Source organism: Paecilomyces variotii (assembly GCF_004022145.1).
Source record: "Paecilomyces variotii strain CBS 101075 chromosome Unknown C8Q69scaffold_3, whole genome shotgun sequence".
NCBI lineage: Eukaryota > Fungi > Ascomycota > Eurotiomycetes > Eurotiales > Thermoascaceae > Paecilomyces > Paecilomyces variotii.
The window spans coordinates 1,206,814-1,224,180 of NW_021167142.1; the positions used below are offsets into that span (position 1 = coordinate 1,206,814).

The 17,367-nt window shown below is 50.0% G+C and overlaps 7 protein-coding genes across 7 annotated transcripts; 5 read left to right on the forward strand and 2 right to left on the reverse strand.

The window, feature by feature from the left end:
• Positions 1-82: 82 nt before the first annotated feature.
• C8Q69DRAFT_518786 (hypothetical protein) lies at positions 83-1,743 on the forward strand (the record flags this gene model as incomplete). Its single annotated transcript, XM_028633452.1, has 2 exons — positions 83-89; positions 242-1,743. The coding sequence occupies 2 exons, from the start codon at positions 83-85 to the stop codon at positions 1,681-1,683; spliced, it is 1,449 nt and encodes a 482-aa protein (XP_028486557.1). The 3' UTR covers positions 1,684-1,743.
• A 502-nt stretch (positions 1,744-2,245) lies between these two features.
• C8Q69DRAFT_461647 (hypothetical protein) lies at positions 2,246-3,723 on the forward strand. Its single transcript, XM_028630263.1, has 3 exons — positions 2,246-2,636; positions 2,794-2,851; positions 2,936-3,723. The coding sequence occupies exons 1-3, from the start codon at positions 2,578-2,580 to the stop codon at positions 3,482-3,484; spliced, it is 666 nt and encodes a 221-aa protein (XP_028486558.1). The 5' UTR covers positions 2,246-2,577; the 3' UTR covers positions 3,485-3,723.
• Positions 3,724-6,909, reverse strand: C8Q69DRAFT_461649 (putative ribonuclease P complex subunit Pop1). Its single transcript, XM_028630264.1, has 2 exons — positions 6,478-6,909; positions 3,724-6,343 (listed from the first exon to the last, which is right to left on the reverse strand). The coding sequence occupies exons 1-2, from the start codon at positions 6,820-6,822 to the stop codon at positions 3,890-3,892; spliced, it is 2,799 nt and encodes a 932-aa protein (XP_028486559.1). The 5' UTR covers positions 6,823-6,909; the 3' UTR covers positions 3,724-3,889.
• A 335-nt stretch (positions 6,910-7,244) lies between these two features.
• Positions 7,245-7,971, reverse strand: C8Q69DRAFT_505797 (Redoxin; the record flags this gene model as incomplete). Its single annotated transcript, XM_028632741.1, has 4 exons — positions 7,245-7,424; positions 7,492-7,655; positions 7,728-7,840; positions 7,922-7,971. The coding sequence occupies 4 exons, from the start codon at positions 7,969-7,971 to the stop codon at positions 7,245-7,247; spliced, it is 507 nt and encodes a 168-aa protein (XP_028486560.1).
• A 1,237-nt stretch (positions 7,972-9,208) lies between these two features.
• C8Q69DRAFT_208983 (hypothetical protein) lies at positions 9,209-10,860 on the forward strand. The gene is made up of 2 exons (XM_028626163.1): positions 9,209-9,788; positions 10,307-10,860. The coding sequence occupies exons 1-2, from the start codon at positions 9,709-9,711 to the stop codon at positions 10,698-10,700; spliced, it is 474 nt and encodes a 157-aa protein (XP_028486561.1). The 5' UTR covers positions 9,209-9,708; the 3' UTR covers positions 10,701-10,860.
• C8Q69DRAFT_208801 (hypothetical protein) lies at positions 10,860-11,345 on the forward strand. The gene has a single exon (XM_028626162.1). It carries the CDS (start codon positions 11,026-11,028, stop codon positions 11,269-11,271), a length of 246 nt encoding a protein of 81 aa, XP_028486562.1. The 5' UTR covers positions 10,860-11,025; the 3' UTR covers positions 11,272-11,345.
• A 1,312-nt stretch (positions 11,346-12,657) lies between these two features.
• C8Q69DRAFT_209032 (putative serine/threonine protein kinase) lies at positions 12,658-17,137 on the forward strand. Its single transcript, XM_028626164.1, has 6 exons — positions 12,658-12,664; positions 12,726-13,487; positions 13,541-14,269; positions 14,332-16,304; positions 16,362-16,664; positions 16,716-17,137. Exons 2-6 carry the CDS (start codon positions 12,901-12,903, stop codon positions 16,940-16,942), a joined length of 3,819 nt encoding a protein of 1,272 aa, XP_028486563.1. The 5' UTR covers positions 12,658-12,664; positions 12,726-12,900; the 3' UTR covers positions 16,943-17,137.
• Positions 17,138-17,367: the final 230 nt, after the last annotated feature.

Here is a 17,367-nt window from a genome sequence, read left to right on the forward strand (position 1 = left end):
GAAGTAGCAGGCAGAAATATTCAATATATAAACATAACTCATGGGGTTAAGCTAGACTTATTTGAGGTGAACGGTACCCGCGATGCTTGGTTCGTTCCAGGTTGGAGAAGATAGCACCTGATTACAAGGCAGGTTATAAAGCATGAAACTCCTTTCCAAGTAGCTATCATCAATATTCTTCCTACAATCAACTTCGTCCTCCATCTCTGATAAACAGTCTTGCTATTCTTGATTTTTTTAGAAATATCCGTGAAGACAGCACAGGTGCCCAGCCTCAACTTTACATCCTTCCAGAAGATGGCATCGGAAAATATGATTCTCGGCCTCTTTTCCGGGCTTCCTTACGAGATCCGGGAGATGATTTGGAAAGAATTCTTCCCGACCAGTCGACATCAACATCCCTTAATGTCACAGAGGCAGAAGACAGACCTCAGTGTCTTGCGTGCAAATCGGGCCCTATACGATGAAATATCAACGCTGCTTTACAAAAACTCTTGTCTAACATTCACTCTTACTCCTGCATACGTGTCATGGGCCGTGGTGACCCTTGACCAAAGCAAAGAGCACTCAAACGATAGACATATCGGCGCAAAACCCATTTGGAGTCTAGAAAGTTTGGCCGATGCCAAATCGCGAGGCTTTGACAATCTTCCGTTTCATAAAATTGAGACGGTGAATGTAAACCTCCACCCACCGAATCCAAGAAAGAAGGGCGAGATATTCTTCCTATGGCGAAAAGTCACCGACCTTGTAACCATTTTCAAAAAAGCAAAACGCATCCACGACCTCACTATCTGGCTTAAGAAAGGTATCGATGGAGATTGGGTTGACAAATGGATGAAACCGCATACAAGTGCCTTATATCAAATCGACCATTGCCGTTGTGACCACGATGTCGTCTGCTTGCCCTTCTGTACCTTGCGAAATGTGGAAGAGATATGGATCGAGACCCACTCAAAAGAACTAGAAGATGCGATTGATTGGCGAATAATCAATGTGGCTATGCACACCGTCTGGGACAGGTGCTGGGAGTCCGTCCCTTCTTCCAGGGATTATAAGATCTCAGGTCACGATGTGGACCGGGCTGTGGCCGCCGATTACTTCTCAATGCATGTTGACCTATGGAAAAACCCGATGGAACCAGAAGCCAATCTAGCACGTCGAGATTTCCTGAGTACGTGGTTCGAACAAGGGATCTCTGGCAAATCCGAATTTGAAAGCCAGGTCCTTCGAATTACGATCGACTACCCTGAGATCATCAAGGCATATGATTGGGAAATGGAATTTCTAGATTATATGCATACTGCGATGGTATGTCTATACCTCCACATGAAGTCGCTACGCGGCAAGCTGGAGGATCCAGAGTATTGGGATCAAGGAGTTTGGAGCTCGGTCTTCCCCAAAGGGATCCCAGCGATGGATTCTGACGAGTACTGGGAAGAGTTGTACCCCGAGTTTATCGACCGCGATCTTTACCTGGATTATATGGACAAGAATACTTTTCTTTCCACCATAGGCAAACTCATTTGGAAATGGCAAGATGAGCACCCGAACATGGACTATGACGCACAATCATCGGATGACGACTGGGACACGAATTCGCAGTTCTCATGTGAGAATTGCCCAGGCTACAAGCCAGGGGTTGGGAATCGCTATCGCCACGTCTTCTTGCGAAGAGAATGACTCCACTCCAAATAGCCGCTCCTCTATCCCTGTTCAACTCTTTCTCAAAGCTCCAGGTCTTCATATATATATAGATATATATCCCGATACTCCATACTGTTGTTGGTACCACATTGGACGATATTTGACATCTGCATTTGCGTTTTCTTTATATGCTTGCGTCAACAATTTGTGATCGGCCCTGGTGGGGCCTAAGCCTATTTCAATATAAATAAGAGAGAGATAACTGTCTGGTCGATGACCGGTCATCGTCATTTAGTGATATCATTATTCTCCATCTGCTTCTCCTTCTTCTCCTTCTTACTGTTGTTGGTACCACATTGCACGATTTTACCATTTGCATTTACTTTTTTTTTGTATGCTCGTGTTATCAATTTCTGATCGGCCCTGACGGGGAATAAGTGTATCTTGGATAAACAAGAGAGAGATAACTGTCTGGTGGATGACCGGTCATTGTTATTTAATAATATTATTCTGCTTCTACTTCTCCTTCTTGTCCTTCTCCAGATACAGAGTGCAGGTGTATTTATTGGCTTCTGGTTAGCAACAATTCAATATTTTGAAGAGTTAATGATCCAGAGCGTAGTAGTTACAGTAGTTAACTAGATGTAAAACTAACTAACTAGTTAACTATGAAACTATGCACATGCTGACTAAGCAACCCAGCGCACCAGCCACGTGACGTACTGCCCGGTGCGCCAACTCTCTCGCCGGAACGGAGCTCGGAAGTCCTGGATAACAGCCAAGGTTGGATCCTCGACGACCGAGACGACCTCACGCCAGTTTGAGCCCAATTCCCTCGTCCTCCCAGGGCCAAACTCCGGAACTCTTCCAGGCATCTCGCGATTGGGCACCGGTCGATAAGGACAGAAGAAGGCACGACGAATAGACACAATGGGTGCCGGTAGCTCGAAGCAGGAGCCTTCGGCTGGCTCGAAACATGTTTTCGCCAGGTGAGTCCAAGATGGTATTTGCGATTGAAACGAGAAGAATGAAAGATTGTTCTTCGGGGTTTTCCGGGGAAGGGAGCTGTGGGGATATAAATATGGAAGGGGAAATGGACGAAAAAAGAAGATGAACTAGTTCAGCTCACTGATATCAAAACTACAGCGAGACCCCCGTCCAGTTCTCCTCTAACTTGGTAGAGGCTCTTCAGTCAAGCGCCGAGGTAAGTCTTTTTTTCCAAACTGCATTTAGAATTCAATTGGGATATTCTGCAAATCCAGATAAACTTACGAGTTGTCTCCCGCAGACCGACTCCTCCCGCGCCAAATCCCTCGAACTACACATCCAAGCGCGCGTTGCGCAGGAACTCGAGCGCATCCGCCAACGTGAACAGCAGACTCTCGCTGAGATCGAGAAGCGATTGAACGAAGGCACCCTCTCATCCGGCAACACGCCCCCCCCTCCATCATCCACCTCGGGCTACTCGGTCCCCACGACCTTCGGCCCGTCCAAGTACACGCAAGAGGAGCTCTCCCTGGACACGCCGCTTGTTCCCTTCGCCGGTCGGGATACGTCTTCTACTACCTTCCCCACCCCTGCCGGGGAGAATGTCCAGATCGACCGCGACGCGTCCCGCGAGACGGTCCTGAAGGAGATCGAGCAGTTGAAGAGCAAGCTTGAGGGACGGAAGAGGCTTGCGGCACTGGATGATAATGTGGACCGCGCCAGATCGGGCGTTGTGGGCTGCTTGAAGCTGAACGACCGACGGCCGTTGGATTGCTGGAAGGAAGTCGAGCAGTTCAAGAAGGAAGTGCAGAAGTTGGAGGAGGCGTTCGTGGAGAAGATTATTGGTTGAGAGTTGAACTATTTGAAAGAGAAGATTCTTGATCTCCTCCTTCATCTGCTTTCCCTGCTTCACATGGGAAGCAGGTGAAATCTCTTTTTTTTTCATTATACTGAACGTCTGTATCTAAAGTATGTGGTTTCCGATTCCTTTTTCCTTACATGAGGAAAAAAATTAAGTGGAACAGCAAAACGTTTGGGATGTGTAATAGACAAAACAGAATCTGTACGTTTATGTTCTTATTTCTATCTCGTCCAGTTTATACCTTTGCCGTGCATGCAGCGGATCTAGTTGCCATTCCTAGTAAAAAGCCTCAATATAATATAAGATATCATAACAGGGTATCATGATACAACTCCCTTCTCTTTCGAGTCCATCTACAGAATCACATGGTTTGTAACAATATCATGTGGAACTTCATACGACTTCCCAAATGCCCAACCTGCCGACTCGTTCACCCGCAGAGCGAACAATACACATCCTTCGCTCTCGTGCTTTGCCTTTTCCTTTCTCTTTCTCACTCTCAGCGGCTGAGTTTATGATCTTCGAGATGAGAATCGATCCAACACCCGTCCCCTTGCCTTCGGACAGGTTGTAGTTTCCTGTCGTCACGAAGCCGATGAGGTCCTCTTCAGACGGGATGGGCAGGTAGGCATTCCGCTCTGCGTCAGTGTGGGGGCCTGCTTCTGCTGATGATGCGAGAAGAGAAGCTGCGAGGCGCTTACAAGCTTCATCGCGCCGTTCTTGTTCTGATGGTGTGGTTTGGGACTGGGACTGGCTCTGGCTCTGGCTCTGGATTTGCTTCTTTTTTCCCTTCTGGACGGGGGATTGGCTCCCATTTTGTGTGGATGTAGTAGACACAGGAGATGCTAATGAAAGCCACTGCTGGCGTAGTTCATCGTCTGTCGTTGGGAGGCGGTAGATGCGGGCACGTGGCGTGGGAGTGCCACGATTGAAGAGAGAGATCTTGACAGTTGCCAGGGCGGGCTTGTCGAGAAGGCTCTGTAGATCTGCAGGAAGAGGCCCAGACACATGGTTCACAATCCTATGAGCCGTGTTCGAAGTAAGCTGGTGTAGACTATACGGTGGGATAGCATTCAGCTTCTTGTTGTCCTCTGTGGACGAATCAGCGGCCTCAGATGCAGTTTTCTTCCTCTCCAAGTCTTTCTGAGCGGCAGTGTCTGCATTCTCCGTCACTGCGACCTCGGGAGGACCTTCTACCAGTCTTTCCCAGTCACAAGCCCATCCACGCCCTATTTCACCTTTCGTGCCGTTTCCAAGATCTATGCTTTCGAACTCGGTTCTCCGGCCCTTTGGCTTCCTCTCCCACTCTTTCTTCGCCTCCTCTCGCTCACGCAAGCCCCATTGCCAGCCTGCCTGAGTACCCGGGAAATCACCTGGAAACCACGGTTCTCCCACTTCGAAAGCAAGCTGCCTTTGTTCTTTGAGACCGCCAAATCGAGGATTTCCTCCACTGGAGAGCGGATGGTACATCAGTGAGTACCACACAGGAACCAGGCACTTCCAGGGGAGAAGGACGGTCCAGGTACCCTGGGCGTTGCTGTTCTTGGCCATAATACCTGGCTTGGATGCAAGAACTATGACAGGAATACTTGGATCTGAAGGCTGTGGGGACGGATATGTTCCTGGTCCAGCCAGGGTCCGTCGTCGATTGATGGCCTTTTGGCTGGGAAGTTGGCGAGCAGCGGCCAAACGTGCAGGACGGTCAAACAGCGCAGCAGGCTTCTGAGTCTTGTCTACCGGCCACGAGGCTAGTAAGATAGCAAGATCGTTCATGCTCTGCTCGGAAGTAGGTGGTTTTATCTTCCTTGGAGGAAAGCGTAGACGAGGATCAGATATTGAGAAAGCCAGGATGGCATTCTGGGGAAGAGAAGAAGGGTTCGTGACGCTTATAAGAGAGGACCAAGTCGCTTCTGGACTGTCCTTGGGGAAGTCTTTCCCATCCTCTTGCAGCGGCTTGAGTGCACCTAGTAATGCCTCCGTCGCCCCAGGACCAGTGATATCGATGCTCCCGATCTCAAAGCGCAAGTCTTCCACCATGACAGGAGGGTTCTGGCGTTTTGATACTTCTAAGAGTTCATTCCACAGCTGAAGAAACGCTGACGGATGTACTCGGACGAACAGCTTCTCCCTAGGCTTCTTAGTCTTGCGCGGGCCACTCTGGTCCCCGGCATCGGTCATCTCAACATCCTCCTGCGCGTCTCTTGCACGCCAGATCAATGTCACGGGCGCGATCGGCCTCTTCTCTCCTTCATGTTCAAATACCCAAGCGACCAGGCTCCTCGTCCCTTGTCTCCATTTCTTCCCTTTCGTTCCCCACGCTTCGTCCCCAACAACTCCCACTGCCCTCAGAACGCTTTCCAAACTAGCCTCAGTTCCCTCTAACTGCATCGTAGACATATAACTGACATCCCACGCTACAGCCCCCCTCGCACCCGCAGCCCGATGGGTAGGTCTATAGCTCTTCTCCGTGGGAGACAGCGGCACCGCAAACCTCCACAACGGCTCGTTGGCCGTGGTCATATGGGCCCGCTTAGCATGAAACATATGCGTAGGCAACCATGTCTTTCCCCTCTGACGCTTCTTGAATTTCGACTCTGGCGGAAACGGATGCGAGAGTTTATTCTTCTTGATCTTGGGAACACGAGGCGCGATCTGGAAAGAATGGATTCCTTCATCGGAGAGTAATTTCCGCATTTCCTTATCCCGCTTGGCCTTGGACGCCGCACGTCTTGCTTTCGTCTTCGCATTCAGCCCCTGGAGTCGTCTGGCCGTCTCGAGACGTAGACGGAGGAGCTGGGTCGGTTTTCTCCGTCGGGCTGTCACGGTGGGAGTATTATCTTCAATCATCTAGATATATAACACTCAGTAAAAAACACAGCTTTCGTTTCAAACTCAACCATCCCAACACCATGAAACGAGCTCCTCTCTCCCTCTCTCTCCACATAAAATCCCACACACAGTCACAGATGTAGAATACATACCTCCCTCTTAGCCCTCGCCCTCAACCGACGCGGCACCCTCTTGACATTATGACTAGCCGTCCTCCGTCTCAAAGATCGAGGCACCTTCTGAAACGCACGACTGGTCAACGCCGCTTTCGACCGCTGCATTCCAGCCTCCAGGGCGCGGATCTCGAACTCACGAGCCCCTACAAAGGCCGCGACATCCAGATCGCCCGTCGCTGAGAGCGCGGCATCGGACGTCTGCACGGCCAAAGCGCGAGCATCGTAGGTCTTGGCGCGTTTTCGAGCAGCGGAAGAGCCGTCTTTGCCTCCTCCGGAGTTGGGGAAGGCAGGTTTGCGTTTCGAGGATTGATTAAGGGCCATTTCGGCCGGGCGGGGCAAAAAAAAAAGACCTTTTGTTGTGATAGAGGTCGTGTTGTGGTTTCTTTTTTTATGCGGCGGCGTTTTGGGATATTCCGCGGAAATTTAATATGCGATTTCTCGACAGCTCTTTACGGCTTGGCGCGTCATGGGTACGGAGGGAACAAGAGGATCGTTCGTCACACCCCGGGCAGCCACCATGTTTAGCTCGACGGCCACCTGTCGATCAGTCGATCTCGTCTAGAACTCTATAAATAAAAGGACTACGTTCACCATGAGTGGATGGGCAAGGACGATTGATTGAGTCAAAGGGTATTCTATTGAGCGGGATTCTAGTCTATGCTATATCCTCTTTAAAGAAGAAAAGAAAAGGTCATTATCACGCCACTGTCATCAATCTATGAGTTGAGCCCGCCACCTGTGATTTACAGAGCCTTGAGGATGGACTCGGCGTCGGAGACCTCGAGAACGTTCTTTTCACGCTCACGCTTGGCGTAGGTGACCTTGCCGTGGTCGATGATGATGGCGTAACGGCCGGTGCGGCCCTCAGCGTCAGTCCAGCCGATGCTCTTGGAGAAGCGGGCCTCAGGGTCAGACAGGAAGAGCTGTGAAGAAACAGTCAGGATCAGTTTGATCGGGTGTCAAATTCGGAGTCGGAAGGGGATAACATACGATGTCGTCGCCAGTGACCTTGTTGGCCTTACCCCAGGCGCTCATGACGTAGGCGTCGTTGTAGGCAAGGACGGCAACAACGTCGACACCCTTCTCACGGAGCTTGGGGAGAGCCTCGATGTAGCCGGGGACGTGTCTGGCAGAGCAGACAGGAGTGAAGGCACCTGAACGAGAAGAAGGTCAGACGAACGAGTCGGACAGACCGGGGGGGAGCTAGCCAGCAGGAATTGACATACCGGGAAGGGCGAAGAGGACAACCTTCTTGTCCTTCCACTCCTCAGAGGCCTTGTAGTTGATGGGGATACCGCAAGCGGTGATGTCGCCAGCCTCCTCAGACCAGGGGATGTAGCTACAAGAAGACAGGGTGTCAGCACCATCCGACATCGAATGGACGAAAGAAAGTTCCTGAAGAGAAAGACAATGAACTTACGAGAAGACGACACCCTCGGGGAAAGAGTCACCGGGCTGAAGAGGAGCCATGTTGATGGATTTGTCTGTAAGACGGGGGAGGATGGATGAGAGAGTGAGAGTGAGTGAGAGAGTTCAGATGGATGGTTCTGATCAACTTGGAGACGGGGAAGAGTCGAGGACGAGGGAGGCGGGGCGCGTGGAGGTTAATATAGTTGGAGGTCGGGCAGTGATACGCAGTGAGCTGATCCGAAACGGAAGGAAACCGAAGCGGTACCTTGACTGCCAGCTGGAAATCGAATGGTTCCTGTATTATCAAGAAGACCGCCCGAGACTGAGATGCCCCGCCAGAAAAACCCCCCACCGCCGACTGCTGTGGTTATCTAGACCGCCCACGTTGACTAATCCCGCTGAGGTGTTCGACTCTGCTGGTAACTAATCGTAGTAGTAGTCTGGTAGATACTTCCATCATCACGCACGACGGCCACGAAACAGCCTCATCGCCCTCCGATCCCGAGATGTGTGCTTCCTCTGAGCCGATGCCCCGACCATCCGCCGCTGGTTCTTGCAGTACGTAGTTGCTATATCGGATCCCTACCATAAGACGGCAGAAGAATAATCGCCTACCATCATTTGCATGCATGCGACCCATGTCACCGCCGACGAATCACCGCCGGGCATCCCCTGTCACGGGCTTTCTATCGCTTTCGCTGCGTCCCTGGCCATCACGTCAATGGATTCCATGGTTAATGAACTCTACAACTCTTCGACGGAGCAATTGCTACAGGAGAAGCCTCAAGAGGGAAATAAATGCCTGATCTTTAATATCAAAATAGTATTATCCTTATCATTCTCCTTCTTCTTCTTCTTCTTCTTCTTCTTCTTCTTCTTCTTCTTCTTCTTCTTCTTCTTCTTCTTCTTCCTCTTCTCCAATTCAAAGGCCATGTCTCACCACCCCAAGAGAGAGCACTCCGAAACTACCCCGCCTTACGTAAGTATCGACCCCCCCTCCTCCGATCGATCAGATAAGACCGACAACGGGAGAGAGTCGAGACGTCATGCTCTCCGTAGTAGTACTGTAGTCTCGACACACTCGGCCGAGAATCATTTAAGATGGTTCTAAGGCTGGGCTACAACAGAGCTTATGTGAACTTCACCTGACGATGTAGAAGACCGCTTGAGAATCAGATTGGATATAGACAAAGAGTGGCAGTGAGGATGCTAGTCTATTGGGAGTCTCAAGCAACTCGTTCCTTGGGAGCTCCGAGAAAACTTTTCTCCCAAGGTCCGAGCTCCGTAGATCTCCGCCTCCCTATTTTAGGTGCCGGCCGGCCAGTCGCCGAGTCTTGCCTCCCACGGCGATCGATTTCCAGAACTGATTCCTCATCATCATCTCGATTATTATTCTGCGCAGTGTTATTATTATTAACCAATCTAGCTGGTCTCGTTCAGCTGACATATGATGGAAATCCAGGCCGTGGATATGAGTCAACAGCTTCGAACTTCATTAATAACTGACTAGTTACTTAGTTGATACTGAATAAAGTTAACTATTGGCCTCAAAGCTGTTCATGACGCGGGCATAGATCCCGGACGGCGTGGCTGGCCTAACCAAACCCCGTGTCATGAATTAAATAGGAGCTCTCAAGGGTAGTGTCACTGCTCCTATGATACATGTTCCATCGACATTGTCACGGTGAATTAAACCAGAATAGCAAAATAATCACTCTCGAAATTAACCCCCAAAAAATATAAATATACACTCTACAGAAATATATATATATATATATTTCTCGCATCAGGCTCAAAATGGCCGATCTCAAGCCCCCATTCACTGCAGAGACGGCGCAGAAAAAGCTCAAGGTTGCTCAAGACGCCTGGAATACACAGTAAGCGGTGGTAATCCTATTGTTATTGTTATTGTTATTGTTATTGTTGTTGTTTTTATTATGATGACTATTCTTTTCGGGCCGTTTCTACTCAAATTCTCTTATCGTTGTGGTGGTCATCTGCTCGTGGCTATTATTACTACCGTACTTCCCCCCTTCCGAGCGATGTGATCGATGGGTTTCCCGGAATCGCAAAGAATGCGGGACAAGACGCAATAGTCTACCGCATCCCTTGCTTCTCCCTTTGATGAGCCTCTTCAATGTCCTATCTATTAGTATAATCGTGTCTAATCCGATCCAATCCCAATGTCGCCTTTACTTCCCCCCTCCTCTCTCTCTATGTGCTGCAAAGAAAAAGAGAAAAGACAGAGAAGATGAAGATGATGATGATGAAGAAAAAGCCGCATCCCCACCTAACTAGCCGCTATATTATTTATTTACTCTACAAAACCAACATCATACTACCCAAACTAGGAAAAGCTGACAACACACCCTCCCCTTCTTTCCTGTCCTTCTAGAAACCCTTCCAAAATCGCCACCGCATACACTCCAGACTCGATCTGGCGTAATCGCGACACCTTTCTCACCGGCACGGCCGCCATCATCGATTTCCTCACTGCGAAATGGCAGCGGGAGAAATCGTATCGGCTCCGCAAAGAGCTGTTTGCGTACACGGACGATCGCATTGCCGTGCAGTTCTGGTACGAGTATCAGGATGCACATGATGGGATGCGCTGGAAGCGATGCTATGGTCTGGAGGATTGGACGTTTGATCGCGATACGGGGAAGATGCGGAAGCGGCAGATGAGTGGGAATGATGTGTTGATTGGACCGGATGGGAATGGGGAAGGGAGGTGGTTTGTTGATGGGGTTGATGTGAATGAGGTGAAGATTGGGGAGGAGCATTGGTAGGTGTTTAAAGGCATTAGGGATACTTATTGGAGAGGAGATGAGTTTATTCTTTTTTAAATAATTTGTTACGGGAAAAATGGATGTTTATCCTACTATTATTATTACGAAATATGGTAGATTGAAGCAGATGAGGTATGAAATTGCTTATTTATTCGTTGGACTCTGAGAGATTTCGTAAGATGAGGCTATCTACTAAACACGCAAAGACTTGTGTGCTGAGATCAGATGAAAGAGTCGTCCGAATAATAGTGGGATCCGGATATTGGTGGGCTGCCATGTTATGATATATATTATTGCCAGACAGGACAATTTGGCGCACAGATAGATGTGGAAATATATTGGCATGCTGATGTTCTTGTTTTGCTGCTATATGTCTACTGCTGATCTGATGAGATTAATAAATAATCATGGTCTTCGAATAGAGAACCAGAAGCCTTTATTTTTGTACCCTAGGGAGCATCCTTGTATTGTCTACATCGGAGTCATCCAGACAGCTGGTCTTGTAAACTTGTGTCGGATAACTACCACCGACTACATGACTCAATCCATCTATATCGGCTATACGGAGTAGCTTGCTGCCGATTTACAGCCCTGCACTGTTGCATACTCCAGAGGACTCGCGCACAGCTATCCCCGCAGATCGTTCTCCACAGCCTCCTGTTCCCTCCCGGATCCTTCCCAGTTATGGGAAAGTCTAGTAATTAGTTACGAGCCACAACTTAGCTAAGAAATCGAGCTGCGTCCCTTCCCTCGCTTTTTTCGACGACGACGGAGCAACCCCCGATATTTATGCACAATTGCATTCGACGGACGGGTACGACTCCTCCGTACCGAGATCTTGGTTCTTCTGATGGTAGAATCCACATGAGACCTGTTCTCATGGTTGCTTTTTCCTTTGGTTCGACCATTGACGATGAAGAATGTGTGGAACGGGTGGTGTATCTCATCTCATATCCAAGGCCATGACCGGAATGTGCCCGCGCGACACGGGTTCCTGCGATTTTTTCCCAGTTCCCCAGCCTTACTGGACTCTGAGCTAGCCAAGCGAGCGGATTTAAGCGACTAACGAGCTAGATCAGAGATAAAACTCTTGGAAATAGTTCTGCAGTGGTTATACGCGATGTGTGCTATCCAGCCGAGATGGTTCCTCTCCACCTGAGGAATGCGAGCGATAATGATCGGTCCCCTCCACCATCAATCAGATTCGCGATCGACTGGGAGCGAGGTTGGCTCTGTCGATCTTGGACAGCTCAATTGCATGGGAACTCATCTCGATTTTGCGCGCAGGCAATTGATAGCGGTGATATTCCATTGTGAACGTTCGTACTTCATTGTTTGATCCGGCGGAGCAGTTGTCTTATTTCGCTTCTTGGATAATGCGAATTGCGCACTTTTGGCCGTGAAACTGTAATGAACAAATATTAGCACAGGCTAACGGATGTAGGAAAGCGACATTGTGCCACTGCATTGTCCTTACATGCTGGTGAGGATGCGGTTCGAGGACTGAAGTCCGTAGATGGTGCATTCCTCAGGGCAATGCCGCCGGTGGCCCGGGGAACTTGTGGTATTCAAGTGGAATCGTCAAGGGCTATTTCCCTATCAATGTTCATTCCTCGGTCCCTCCCACCTTGCCATGGCATGTCTGCAGCGCGAGTGCTCATGGTCTCGTTTCCTAAAAGTTCGGGGTGCCTCAGGAGGACGTGTGGACGTCGATGTTAGTATACGGACGACAGCTGCCTGTCGAGAGTCGACACAAACCTTAGCTTCTGCCTGAGCGCCAGGACACCACTTCTTTCGCTACCTGCCATTATCGAAATACCTGACACTCGTTTAATATCTTTCTCAATCTTAATAATTGGTCTAATCCGTCCTCTCGTTTAAGCAATAATCGAATCGATCATTATACCCGGAAAATACAGAACTGAAACAGTGCTTTGGACAACACCATTGAGAAATACCATCAGGTGTGTGCTGACTGTAGGCTAACATCAGTAGCCCTTTGAAGAGAGACTAATTGGCTGAAAGAAAGGCTGTTGTCTTTTAGTTTGAAATCATCAGAGCACAAAGACCATATGCCAGTGTGAGCGTTGCGGAGTAACCTGAACTGTTTATCTCTGGTGACTACACACGCATTTTCACACCAGTCGCCATTCATTCAATGTCTCTGCCCAGTACCAGAAATTGATCATAGACCTCAGTGATGGACAACACAGACAGCATTGGCCGCCCACCATCAAGGCGTGCCCCTCTCACAGATGCCACGACCAGAGTCAACAATTCACCAGCACGACCAGCTACACGAGGTCGTGGATACGACGACCAGTTGAAGGTCTCGGATGCTATGACTCCTCCAGTCACCCCTACCTCTACTGGAAGGGCGGAAAACAAACGCCTATCAGCAGTAACTGAAGCTGGGTCGAACCGTAACTCCGCCATATCGACAGCATCCACCACTTCTGGAAAGGGACGGAGAAAGACACATGTCGGACCATGGCAACTTGGCAAGACCCTTGGTAAAGGGGCTACGGGCCGTGTTCGCCTAGCCAAGCACGCAGTTACAGGTCAAGCTGCTGCCATAAAGATCGTTTCGAAGAAGTCTGCGGCAATGGTGCAGAGTGAGAGCATTGCAGCGATGGACCGAAACGCGGGTCTCCTGGCGGGAGCTATGGGTTCAGCTGGAGCGAGACCAATGCCATGCGGTATTGAGAGAGAGGTGGTAATTATGAAGTTGATTGAACATCCCAACGTGATCAACTTATACGATGTCTGGGAGAACAGAGGCGAACTGTAAGCACGAAGAACCAAGCGTGTATAGACTTGTCATAACTGACCCCTTGCAGATATCTCGTGCTTGAATACGTAGAAGGTGGAGAACTTTTCGAATACGTCTCGACCAACGGTCCTCTACCAGAGGAGGAGGCAGTTCGCCTATTTCGACAAATCATTGCCGGGCTCGCATACTGCCATCGATTCAATATCTGCCACCGGGACCTCAAGCCAGAAAACATCTTGCTGGATGCCAACCACAACATCAAACTTGCTGACTTCGGAATGGCCGCTCTACAGCCAGCAGGATACTGGTTGAACACATCATGCGGCAGTCCACACTACGCCGCTCCTGAGATTATCTATGGACGCAGATATCGTGGCGATAAAGCAGATATTTGGAGCTGTGGGATTATCCTCTATGCCTTACTGACTGGATTTCTTCCCTTCGATGGTGGCGATCTACCAAACACTCTACGTCTCGTGAAGAAGGGAGAATACTTCCTGCCACGCTCCCTCAGCTTGGAAGCAGCAGATATGATCCAACGTATCTTGCAGAAAAGACCGGAAGATCGGATCAGCATAGAGAAGATGTGGCAGCATCCTCTCCTGAAGAAGTACGAGACACTCCACCAAGCTATGTCTGACTCTCCAGTCGGTCTTCCGCCACCACTCTCCACCAAGGCCTGTGGTCCGCCTGTTCCCAGCCGCCAGGACATTGACATGGACTTGCTCCGTAACCTTCAGACATTATGGCATGACGTTAAGCCGGAGGTCTTAATCGAGAAGCTGCTCAACAAAGAGTAAGTGATGGATGTATAACCACTACTATTGACGAACCTTACTAACCGGACGGTTTTCATAGACCTAACCAGGAGAAGATGTTCTACTATGCTCTTGTTAAATTCAGGGACGAGCAACTAGAAAATTACCAGGGACAGCCTCTGGAGTACTCTGCCAGTGACTATCATCACATTTCACGCTCAGCCGTTCGGTCAGCCGTCAAGAGGACCCAGAACAGCCGCGGTCATGGTTCTCTCTCTCGTAGACGTTCACAGTTCTCAGTCATCCCCGAAGTCAGCCGCTTCGGCTCTTTGAAAGAGGCAAGGGACACGCCGAAATCGACACGCACCGTGGAGAGCTATGACCCGTATAGGCCCTCTAAGAACCCGATAGGTACCCCGCATGTGGAATACGCCAATGTCACCGTCCACCGAAGGGACTCAGGGCTCTCAGATTATGAAGATATAGCTGATGGTCCTGGAAGTAGCCCCAGTCCGGCTGAAAAGATGAGCAAGCCGGAAGAGGCCCCCATGCCTTCAAGTTCTTCCTTCGAGCTCCTGCGTACGAACAAACCCAAGAGCGCTGCACGGTCATTCCACTCTCGCAGCTCCATCTCCAGTGCTCGCCCTGGGTACAGCCCGATGCCAAGCGGCCGCTCTGCCAGCTACAAGAGAAATGTCTCGTTCCGTCACGTTCGTAACCGGTCTCAGGGTGGTATGTCTGCTAAGGCAAAGGCTGCCCAGGTTCAGGCGAAGGATGTCCCAGAGGTGCCCAAGCTACCTTGTGATGGAATGTCACCCGAAGGAGATGCTAGTCCTGCACTACCATCACCGAAGGCAGTCGTTCGAACCCCTGTAGCGATCAAGCCTGCTGCTGAAATGAGGATTCGTGACCCTAATCTGTACTGGAAGGAGGATGCTCGGAAAGTCTCCAACGAGCTCAGTCAGATCTGCGAGGAAGCGTTCAACAGATCCTCTGTGTCCACTCGTCATACTGCTTCTAGCAGCCAATACATGTCGAACTCCGAGACGCCAGCGACGTCAGTTTCTCTCTTGACGCCAGAAAACTCGCAGCAGTTGATCATGAACAGCAAGTCGAGTGGAAACACTCTGCAAGAACGTGCATCGGAACGGTTTGACTCGAAGACCGTTAACGATCTTGCCGAAACGCGTCGTAGACTGATCGAACACTCCACCAAGGCTGGGTCTGAGAAACTGCCAGAATACCTGTCGGATGTCATCTCGCATCTGGATCGCCTGATTGAACAAGACAGGCCGAAACAATACAGAAACAAGCAGTCCGAGAAAGCAGACGAGAACGAGCCGTACAGGCGAGCAATCTCCGATCCCATCACAAAGCCAAACGTTGAAGGGGTTTATTTGCCTTGCATCTCCGAGGAGCTGCTCTCCCCGATGGACAGCACTCCCGATCTGGACCTCAACTTTGTTGATCAGAGGAAACCCTCAGATTCCAGTCGACGTTCTGACGGCAAGATCACCAAAGACAAGAGAGCTACTATCCGCATGGTCCCTCAGGACTCCTTCGGTTCTCTCGAGGAAATCAAGCCACTTACCATTCGGAAGAAGAACCAGCCTCCACGGTTGGCGATGACGCCTCGACACAGCTCTGCTGATTCTTACATCCAGCTGCACAGCCCTGAGAGTCCCACATTCGACCAGCGGGACAGATATGTCTCGGGCGGTTCTCGTAACCGCTACTACCTTGGTCTGGAGCCGATTGAGGAGAACCCGAGGTCTCCACGGCGCACCGACGGCAAGGGTCCTGGTGAAGGCAAGAAATGGTCGTGGTTCAACAAGTCTAGGTTCGAACCTCATGGAGAACGGCCGCCTACTCCGCCGAAGGATGTCAAGGCTGTTCATTCTAGTGACACGAGCATCGTTGTGCAGGAGTGCCCACTTACTCCTGTAGACTCCCACGACGATGCCCCAAACACGCTTAAGAAGAAGCAATCCTTCGAGAAGAGCAGCAAGGGAGGCTTCCTTAAGATGTTCAGCAAGAAAAAGGCGAGCAAGCCGGCCCATGAAATCAGCACTGGTAAGGAATATCTCTGGCTTTTCAGATGGCAAATGCTTACATAGTTATCTGATATAGGTGAGAGCGAAGCTGGTGATGTTGATTCTGTGGTCACTGGTCCTGCAGTCAGTGAAGCTTCTGAGCAGCCCGTTAATCGCCGCAAGTCTGTGAGAAGGCCCCATAAGTCGGGTAACCCGAACTGGTTTGCTCGCTTCTTCCATGTTAAGCCAGCTACTCGTGTCGTGGCCTTGAACACATCGAAGGTGAAGGGCCGAAAGGATGTGTACAAGACCCTGAGGGACTGGCAGCGATATGGTATGGAAGAGGTCCACTTGGACAAGGCCAACAACGTAATCTACGGTCGTGTGGGACAAGTCAACTGTGAGTTCCAGAGCTGAAGTATTCGTTTGAGTTCAACTGACATGGATTTAGTCCTCCGTCTACGTCCTGTTGAATTCTCCGCAGAGTTCTTTACCGTGTTGGAGCATGGTCGTCATGCAAACCTCAGTCTTATTCAATTCCGCCAGGAGCGAGGAGCGGCGTCGTCTTTCCACAAGGTCGTTGACAGCATGCAAGTAGTGTTGAAGCAGCATGACCTTCTTGTTGAGGATCCGGCGCGCGCGAAGAAAATGGCCAAGGTGCTTGACCATCTGTCCTAAGCAGTTGATCCTGCGGTCATCCGAAGCAGAGGAATCCTACTTTTCATCATTCCCCCCCCCACTCGTTCGCAAAATTCTGCCATTCGTCTGGCCTTTTCAGGAGTTTCTTGTTCAGAGCGTTTTTTCCCTTATTTGGTGCCTCGTTTTCTTGTCCTCCACTTGCATAGCCATATTTGGCGTTCCTTCATTGCCTGATTCGCAAGCGACCTTTCCTAAACATATCCAACGTCACTGATCCTCCATTGCGAAACCGCAGCAGGAACAGATTGGCTTAACTGTTGAACACAAACATTTCCTTAGTCTTTATTGCCGGATACGTCTCGAACCTATCCTAACCTCACCACAACAATTTCCTTATCTGTCTCAAGTCTCACCCACAGTCTCTCTTTGATGCGACCTGAAGTCGTCAAACCCACATCTTGGCA